Source organism: Capsicum annuum, chromosome 10 (assembly GCF_002878395.1).
Source record: "Capsicum annuum cultivar UCD-10X-F1 chromosome 10, UCD10Xv1.1, whole genome shotgun sequence".
Classification (NCBI taxonomy): domain Eukaryota; kingdom Viridiplantae; phylum Streptophyta; class Magnoliopsida; order Solanales; family Solanaceae; genus Capsicum; species Capsicum annuum.
Genome location: NC_061120.1, coordinates 193673651 through 193684210, shown reverse-complemented (window position 1 = coordinate 193684210; position 10560 = coordinate 193673651). Strand labels below are relative to the sequence as shown.

The window sequence follows — 10560 nt, the reverse complement described above, 5'->3', positions numbered from 1 at the left end:
ATCAGGTTGAGATTATTTCCATTGTCTCTGTCTGGAGAGACAACAATGTTGTTGAATGAGTTAGAGCCGACTCTATACCTAACTAGAGATAGTTGAAAGATGCATTCCTAGAATGGTTCTTTCCACCCTCCAGAAGGGTACAGTTGAGGGATGAGATTTGCAACTACAGACAATATCTGACTGAAGCACTATATAAGACTTGGGAAAGGTTTAAGAAGAAACTTGTACAATGTCCAAACAACAATATGATATACTTGCACTTGATGGAGACTTTGTACAGAGCTTTTAACTCTCTGACAAAGCCAATTGTCGACAACACAGCAGGTGGTTCATTCATTTACCTCCTTTTTCTGGATGCTTCTCATATATTGTATAGAATAACCAAGCAGACTCAAGCTTGGGACACTACAGATTCTGTAGTGGCTATCCCTACTATTGCTGGTGGTATTACTGTGGAGCAGCGTAGAAGGGATGAGGAGCGAGATCAGGACATGGCCCATTTGAAGACGCAGATATACTTGCTTGTTAAGAACTTTCTATCTGACAAGACTGAAATGGTCAAGGCTGTGGAATATCAAGGTACTGTATCTATAGGTTTTGATGTTGAGGAAACCTATATGAGTAATTAAGGGGGTTTCTGAGGCAATAGCCAAGGGAACCAAGGTCGGACTTTCTATGACAAGCCTGATTATAAAGATAGGGAGCAGGGAAATTGGAGAAACAATAATAACAGGAGTGGTTTGTATATTCCTCCTGGAAGTCGGGGTGTTACAATAACTAGTTCTTGCAAGATATCCATGAAGGACATGATAGAAAAGCTGTTAAAGGGAGTGGAGGAAACCAACTCGGGGGTAACTAATATGAAAAGTGAGTTTTCTACCCTCAATCAGTTGGTTATCTCACACTCAGCTTCTATTAAGCCGTTGGAGCAGCAGATGGGCCAACTTTTGACTACTATGAATCAGAGAAAAGCTAGCACTTTATCTAGTGATATAGTTTAGAACCCACGGACTGATGGCTCTTGTATGGAAATTATTACTCGTAGTGGTAAGATATTGTTTGGCCCTTCTATGGGCAAAGCTGTGGAGAAGGAGGTAAGTGTTGATAAATCGAAACGAAGCAATCTAGTGGAGTCTGAGAAGCTGGATGGCTTTATTAAAATGCCAGAGAAAGAAGACGACAACAAAGAGGAAATGGTATTGAAAAAAATTCCAATACCAGCAACTCTATTTCCTCAGAGGTTGAAAAGGAAAGAAGATAATGAGAACTTTAGCAAGTTCATGGCAATAATGAAACAACTGACTGTGAATGTGCCATTGGTGGAGGCACTTGAGAAAATGCCAAACTATGCTTAATTTATGAAGGAATTGCTAACAAAGAAACGGAAGGTAATTTGTGAGCCGATGGACAACATCTATCACTGTGGTGTTGTGTATTCACAATCCTTAGTGCCGAAAAAGCCTGATCCTGGAGCATTTTCCATACCGCGCATAGTTGGGTCCATAAAGTTTACCAAAGCGTTATGTGACTTAGGAGCAAGTATAAATCTGATGCCGCTTGATATCTACAAGAATCTTGTATTGGGGGAGCCTACCCCCACAACAATGCTTTTTGTTATGGAAGATAGATCGATTAAGCGATCAGTTGGTATATTACAGGATGTACTGGTAAAGGTGGATGATTTTATTCTACTTGCAGACTTTGTGATACTGGATTGTGAAATTGATTTTGAGGTATCCTTCATCTTGGATAGACCATTATTAGCCACGGGGAGAGTGTTGGTTGATAGGAAGCTCAATGAGCTCAAGTTCAGATATGGGAAAAAGGAGGGCAAATTTAAAATGCAACCTCCTATTAAGCACTTGGAGGAGATGAACATCTTCTCAGTTTTGGATGTATTCCAGGAATATGGTAATGAGGTAGTGATACGGCATCTTGATGAAGTCTGAGTAGTCGAGATAACCAAGTCATGTCGTGACACTAAATTAGGCGTTGTTGGGAGGCAACCCAAAATTTTATTTTCATGAATTTTATTTTTATTCAATTAGTAGTAATAGGAAGGAACTGTAGGTTTACAAAAAGGTCAAGGTAAAAATTGAAGAATGCAAGTGAAGTAGTCTTGAAAAAATTCGTGATAGGCTATCACAACTATGATGGCTTATCACCAACGTCGTCAGAAAGATCATAGGGTGAGACCTTCTCTGTTATTTCTGATGGCATATCACGAGTAGGCATCATCCATTGTATTATTTTGAAAAATCTAGGCCCAATTCGATTCAAATCCTACCTGGCCCAGGTGTAAAACCCTTTAGGTTCTCGCTTTATGTTTTTTCCTTCTTTAGGTATTATTTTATTTACTTAGTAGGATATTTACTTCCTTTCAAAACATTCCCAAGTATTCAAGGAAACCTCCTTCCTGATAGTTGTGGGATTGCAAGGAAAATCAGAGTCTATATCTCATCTTTTCCTCTCTTGTGTAATCAAGTGGAGTAAACTCATCAAGTATTCTCATAACGTAGTTCTCCAATCATTGAAGTTGTAAAGTTGTTGTAAACATGATTCTCTAAAGGAAGAAACTTGAGTTCAAGTTGTAATAGCATGGAAATCAAAAATTAGAGTTAAGTTGTGCCTAAATTGCAAAAATTTGCAAACCCTAAGTACAAAAATAAAAATACCATGTGATTATATTAAGAATTTGGTCCCAAAAATTATGAATGCAAATTGAATGGGGGGGGAAATTCTGAGTTGACAACATTGCTGATAGGCTATCACAAGTGTGACGCCTTATCAGCTACATCATCAGCAACTTTGAAAAAGGAGCATTCACCAGCATCTTTGAAAAAAGGAGCATTCACTCTTTAAGGCTGGCAACCTACCTGATAGGCTATCACACCGGTGATGCCTTATTAGGAATGTCGTTGCAAGTTTGAAAAAAGTATGCTAGTTCTGTTTAAGTATGATGACATAGCTGATACATTATCACAAATATGACGCCATATCAGCCACGTCATCACAAGTTAGATGATGATGCTAAGTGAACTTGAATAGCATGTGTTGATTGTTATACTTAGATCATTAACTTGTGTTTGTCTCATGGTCCAACATTCTAATGGCACCTAAAAGCAAGAATCCTAACACTCCAAAGAAATCTGCCATGCCTAAAGTAGTTCAAAAGCTTGTTGATGAAGACTATGATTATGAAGATGAAGAACCACTGCTCAGGTGAAGGAGAAAGAAACCCAGTCCAAAGGCACCTTCTCCACCTAAACCTCTTACGATAGAGGATAGTGATAATACTGAGACTACCACCCCAGTTGAGAGTGAATATTCTGAGCAAGAAAGTTCTAAGCTAACTGAGTACAAATAGCCTGAGTTTGCGAAGGCTGGTTCTGAGGAAACAACCTCTGAAACTCCCACGACTGAAAATCAAGATGAGAAAAAACCCCCAGTTTTGTGAACTTTGATAAAATGCAAGAATACAGAGGTTCGAGAGAGCGCTAGATGGAAGATACCTAAAGACGAAGAAATAATCCTCAAAGGGTTGATTAGAATATAAAAAAGATCTACCAGACGGCCTGTGTTTCCAGAGAAGAGAGTCATCATCATAGAATTGCCTGGGTATCCTGTAGTTGAGAAGAAATTTAGAGATTATTGGCTGGGATAGAATACTAAGAGAGGCAAACATTTTTACCTTATAGTAGTTCAGGTGTTCTATGCGAAGTACCAGGCTATATTTGAGAGCATGTGCAAGAGTGGAGAGACCATAGAAGACCAACCTTTGCTGAACAGAGCTCCAGTTCATGGGGTTAATGTAGATATTTTTGATACGACTATCAACAGGTTTCTACATGGACCCAACTTGAATGCTCAAGTCATAAATCCTGTATTCTACCATCATCTAAAGAGTAAGGATGACCAGCGTCCTTGGTTAGCTACACTTATAGTTGAGGGAGACCCTTTATGGCTTACCCGACCCAGTGAGCGTATTTACAATGCTTCTTTTACTCAAGACGAAAAATTCTTGTGGGTTGTTGTGCGCACCCATTTAATGATGACCGATGGAGATAATATTCTGTGAAATGATCGAGTAATATTGATCGCATGTCTTGTGGCAAACCTTAAGATGAATTTTGGGGAGATTATTGCTGAAGAGATCAAAATTCGGGTAATGAGGTCTGACACAAGTTATCCATTCCCTTGTCTGATTACCAGGCTATGAACAGAGGTAAGGGTACCACATATTGTTGGGGTTGATTAGACTTTGTATACCACCAAGACCCATGACCCTATTCGCTATGAGAAAAATCAACCAAGGCTGACACTTGATAAAGTGGTAAGGGTTGAGGTGAACTCATTAGTTGTAGGACCTAGTTTAGTACCTCAAGTTGAGGTGCAAGCTTTTATGGTTGCTCAGGTAGGCTCAGTTCCTGATTATGAGCTAGGTCCATCAGTTCCTATAGCACCAGTGAAAGCTGCATCACAACCTATTGATATCAGAAAAGTAGCCAAAAAGGACAGATGGTGTGAGACGCAGCTACGTTCCTTTGCTGAGCAGTTTGCTGCTGCTGTAGATAAAAGAATCAGGCTGCTCTAGGGCCCTTTGCTACTTTACCTTCATGGGTTGCAGATCTGGAGAACCGTTTTTATACAAGGAAACAAGAGCTGACTAGAGCTGATCTTGTTAAATTTAGAGTGGCCCTCAGAAAGGTAAAAGTTGAAATGGTGGTAGTACAACAACATCAGTTTATGATGGCTGCAGGCCAGATAGCTGAGGAATCTGAGGATGAATCTCCAATCCTTGATCTCACTACGGAGCAAGTGAAAAAAAAATATAACAAAGATAAAGAAGCTAAAAAAAGGTAAGAAAAAGAGACAAGAATATAATGAGAATGAGTGTAAGGATGAGAAAAAGGTAAAAAAGAAGAAGAAGGTTGAGAAAACACTGTAGGCAGATAATAAGTTAACAGAATAGGAGAAAGCAGATCTGAAAAGGGCAATTCAAACATTCTGAGAGGACAACTGGAAATGGGAAGAAGTACTACGAGCAACAACTATAGGAGCCTCATCTAGTAGAACAACTGAACTGGAGCAAAGAGAAGCTCCTGATGAGGATAACACTACTGCAGGGTTAAGGACCCATGATTTGAGACTTCATTGACTCCAAGTATGCTCTAACCCTTAGTTTTAGTTTGTTTTAATTTTAAGTTGAGCGTGTAGGGTACATGTTGTTGTAGCATATTTTGTAAATAACTAGGAGTAGTACAAGTTCTGTAGGCAGTTTACTGATTTTGTGATTTTCAACACCTCTTCGCAGGTTTGTTTTGTATGACTATATGAAAATCACCTTAGTGTGACCACTGTGCATCTCATCATGGCATTAGTTTAGTTACCTGATCATCACTGTTGAACAATTGCATGAACTAGATAGGTAGTAGCCAATCATATTGTTTGTGTGCCATGTGTGTGAGAGACTATACTAAGTTCTATTTGTTGTGTCAAATCTAGAACTTTCCTAGTTCGTCTTACAATAGTTGAAAGATAGGGGTTAGGAAAGGATCATAGGCCATTTTTGAATTTATGTCACTATTAGCCTAAATGACCTTTCTCTGATGCATGATATCCCTTGATCCTGGTTTGATCCTTAATTGACCATTTTTGTTTCTATGATACCTATCACCTTTCCTTTTTAAATCATAATGAACCTGTTTTATCCCTGGTCCTCCTTGGACACTGTGCACCTTAACATAGGCAAACAACCTACGTTGAAGGTAGCTATCATAGGGGTATATGATATAAGTTGAATATGAATAAAGGTAGAATAGAAGAGAAAGAATTAAAGAAAAAGAATGAAATGTTTGGTATTGATGAATAAGAGCAAGAAAATAAACTCTGCTTGAATAAAAAGATGTGCACCCATCCTGAAAGTGTGATCAAGAAAATAGAAAAAGTGAAAAAAAGAGAAAAAGAGAAAAAAAAAGAAAAGAAAAAGAGAGAAAAAGATTTTTATAAGTGGACCAAATAAGTTACGGTAGTTCCAAGGAGGTTAGTAACTCTAAATACCGTATAATATCGTACTAGCCCTAGCCTACGTTAAAAGCTGAAGAAAGACCTATAGTGATCCTAGCGTACCTATTTGGAAACCTTGGTAATAACGATAAGGGCGAGCATATGGTATTTTGTATACACTGATTTTAACATTATTGTAAGAGTGAGTGTTTTTGTGATGATCTCCATGTTTATATTTTTGATGTCTAACATGAGAAAAAGAGGGGAATTTCTTTCTTGTGAGGGCACACTTGTATCTTCCTAAGTTACTTATTTGTTTGAGTAGTGTACATTGATACATGCATGATTGTCGATACTTAGTTGATGCCATGGGTAGAAGCCTTTGTGTTACATTGTTTCTTTTCAATAAATTGCACAGTAATTTTGAGTTGGTTGACCTTGGAGATGGCAAACTGAGTTTTGAGCAAAATTGGTTGTTGACTGTTGAATGTTCATTGTATTCTCTTAGTTAGTTGTTGCTTGAGGACAAGCAATTTTTTTAAGTTGAGGGTGTTGATGTGTGAGCAAAAGCTAACACATTTAATGCATTTTAGCTTAAAATAATTATGATTTCTGAATCAACTCTTGTTTTTTTGATGTGTTTGCTCATAATATTGCAGAAAAAGGCTGAAGAAATGAGAATAAACAATAATGGAGCAAAAGAGTTGAAAATCTGAGAAAAATAGAAGAAAACATGGTTAACGACCTTCGTGATAAGTCGTCAGCCTCGTGATAGCCTATCAGCGTTGGCGTCAGCCTTAAGCAAAAAGTTAGCATAGGAAAAAGATATTAGACGACATTGGTAATACGCCATCAGATCCCTGACGTGGTGTCCGCCACATCAACAGCCTAATATAGAACCTAAAGGCAACTGAAGCCTCTCTGACGCCATCAGTGATAGGGCATCAACTTCTTGATGCGGCGTCAGCCTAGGCGTCACCTATTCTGGACAATTTTATTAATTTTGTTATTTTATATCCTTAATTAGGCTTTAGTATAAAGAGCATCTGTTAGGGTTTTTTATTCAATTAATAATTCATCTATCAGATGTCGACTCTGAGAAGATAAACACGTATTTTTGCTCTCTTTCATAAAATATTCTTGTGTTTTCGTATCAACTATTTTTGGGGTTTCTACCTTGTGATTAAATCGGAGGAAGTACTTGTTGTTTTCTGTCCATTCGTAAGTTTATCATTATAATCATGAATTCAACTTGTTATTTCATTCATCATATCATGAGCGGCTAATTTCATTAGCCGGAGTTTTGGAATCCATTAATTAGGGTTTGATATGATACTAGGTATTTAACGGATTCAAAGAGTAGTAAAACATCTTGAGATTCTGTTGTTTTAACTAAAATCTAGTGGTTGCAAACATTAGGTTATGCCTTAGATTTTATTTTCTTCTAACAGAGAAATAGACTAGAGAACGTGAATTATCAATAGGGACTTGGAACCTACCAACCTTCTATTTAATGATTAATGCCGTAACTGGATTAATATACCTGAGATAACATCCTATTGGAAATAGATAAGTTATCTAAGTTCAAGAGAATTAGATAATAAATTGTTTGGTGAGGTTGACAGATAAGTCAGATAATATAATCGTCAGGTATATTCTATTGTTCTACTCATTCTGAGAATCTCTAGCATTACCTAGTATCTGTCAATTCCCGAAATCCCTGGTGAACATAGCTCTGGTTTCCTATTTATCTTGATTACAAACACTAAAGTATTGAAAGTGATATTTAACACACCATTAACTTAAACCTCCATCCTTCGGAAGCAGTAAACAACCAATAAAATCTTTCGTAAACAAATTAAAGTTCACACCCTATTCCCTGTGGGATTCAACCCCAACCTAGTTGGGTTTTATATTGACAGCGATCGCTTACACCCATTCAAGAGTGTAATTTGAGCATTATCATCTATATTTATAGAGATCCTAAAGACAACTATTAGATGTGTTGCTTGATGTGGGACAATAATTGTTCAATACAAACAATGTAAAAAATACATCTACAAAATTCTCCTAATAACGTGCAAATTGGGAAATCTGACTCTCCATTTCTTTTTTGTTCATTTTTCCAAGTTCTTATTTGATTAGGAGACATATTATTTATGTTAAAGTTAATTGCTAAGATTTAATAGACTAAAATAAGATCCTAATAATATTTAAATAGCCAATTTTGGACATGTGTGTTTTATGTGTATTCTGTGTTAAATTCTGTAGAGTTGTTACAACTGTATACATTCTCTGAAACACTTATCTTTTGAGTAAATAAATAATATTGTAACTGCAAAACTTAAAAGTTGTATTTGAAGCGTCATTGTGGTGTTTCATGAGTTATTATCTATCAATTTGAGTGTTGAAAATTATATTTAAATGTTTATAATGAATAATATAAAAAGTAACTGCACTCAACTTAATCTTATCTCTTTATTCCTTTTACTTTTAACGTAATAGGAACTCTATTTTGTGTTATAGTTTATCCTGAATTTCTTGCTTTTTACTATAGTTGTGTTTTACTTTAAAAACATTTTCTTAATGAAATAATAAAATAATACTATTTAGATGAGGGATAGAAATGTCATTTGATACAACCAAATTGCCCGTGGACCTTTAGATGGGATACGTATGATGCTTGAGGTTATTTATGACTCCTTAGTGCTATTAAAAGATGCCATATGGATGAAGATTACAATTAATGAGGGACAAAGGACTTTGATGCATCTAAGGATTGCAAAACGGGGATCGAAATCCCCTTGGAAGAGACATGCGCCCAAGGTGCTTTGGATCCACATTTGATCCACTTTAGCATTTCAATAGAAGGTCAAAACAACCCCTAGTTGTCCTTTTCTTGCATTTGGATCTCTTTTGGGCCCTAATTATATAATATTAAGCCAAACTATAAATACCTGGTAGCTAGGCTTATTTCCTTTATTAGTCTTGCTCAAAGATGATGATGAATTCCTGAAAACTCCATTGGGAGTGATGAGTGCTTGGAAAACCAATATTGAACCTTGGTCAGAATAAGAGCTAGGTGCTAGGTACTTATCGGTAATCAATAAGGGAGGTCTTTGGGTTTGATACACCCTTTGGTTACCCTTTTGTTATCTTCTTTTTTCTATCTTTTTATCATCTATCCATCTTATCTTTTACTTTCTATTTTTCAATTTCATTGTTTATTTATTTTTTGTGTTTGTTCTCATTGTCATAGATTACTATAGTATCATTTGGTATTAAAGTCGAGCTCAATTTCATTCCTATCAAGTCAATCTTGGGTCTAGTCGGCTTAGAAAATTGAAAATCACAAAAAATACTATTTATGTTTTTAGTCTTAGGTAAAATTTTGATTTTTTTGATTTTAGTATTTTCTTGTTTTTCTAGTGCTATATTTGTGTTCTTAACACTATACAAGACTATAAATCATATTTGATCCAAATCGGAGTTTATTTGAGTGCTCTATCCTTATTGGAGGCTTGGATTGAAGAAGTTTGAAGAGATGAAGTTTTTAGTAAATAATTTGAGACAAAAATAATATTTGGAATGTGTATAGAATGTTGAAAAAATTCTTAGGTTCAACATTTCAACTCATTCCAAGCTAAGGACAAAAAGTTGATGTTCCTGGACCGATTGTTATCTTCACCTTAAAAGTTCATCCTAAAATGGTTGTTTCATAAAAAAAATAAGGAAAAACAAGAGTGTAAAGGTGTTATTACTAAATCATCTCCAAATGTTCAAATAATATTCCAATAAAAGAGGACAAAGGGGGACCAATAAAGGGGCCAAAACGTCATTCCAAGAGGGTTGGGGAGCTGATCTGCGACCCATCAGCCCTTAACCTTCGTTGGAGCTGTTGCATCAGCCCAAATGCATGTAAAACCCGTATCTGGGCCTCCTGGTGCATATAAGGTGCATTGATGATGCACCCCACCTGCTGAAGCAGGTCCCCAAACACAGATCAACCCATTCCAACACACATCAACATAATTGCTTAAGATTTTATTCTTTAGTTTCATTTAATTGATTCCTAAACCCATATTTTTACTCCTAATCTACACAACAACTATGTAATTCGTATATGATGTATGAGCTAATGCTAATATATTTGAGGCTTTTAACTAAGAATAATTGTGAAGTCTTAAATAACTTTTGTCATTTTTGATTGGTTTAACTTGGATTTTGCAGTATAAGTTGATATGATAGAGAACAAACAAGAATGGAAGCAAAGAATTTGAAATGTAAATAAATCTAAGAGAAAGGGTGCTTGACGACATTTGTGATAAGTCATCAGCCCTGTGATAAGCTATCAGGTTGGTCGTCATTAGTAGAGAGAGAATTGGCCTAAAGTAGATATTGTGATGACATTTTGTGATAAGCCATCAATGGTCTGATAAGTTATCAAGAATGTCGTCAGCCTAAGGCAGCCAAGGAGAACTAAAGTAAAGCCTTGACGATTTTTTGTGATAGGCTGTCACGTAGCTGATAGGTTATCAAGTTTGTCATTAGCCT

The 10560-nt window shown here is 36.4% G+C and overlaps 1 protein-coding gene across 1 annotated transcript; it reads left to right on the top strand.

The window, feature by feature from the left end:
• The first annotated feature begins 1403 nt into the window (after positions 1–1403).
• LOC107844508 lies at positions 1404–1949 on the top strand. The gene has a single exon (XM_016688908.2). It carries the CDS (start codon positions 1404–1406, stop codon positions 1947–1949), a length of 546 nt encoding a protein of 181 aa, XP_016544394.2.
• Positions 1950–10560: the final 8611 nt, after the last annotated feature.

What these genes read in the sequence shown, in the direction of transcription:
- LOC107844508 (XM_016688908.2), top strand. Translation starts at nt 1,404, where the DNA reads ATGGACAACATCTATCACTGTGGTGTTGTGTATTCACAATCCTTAGTG.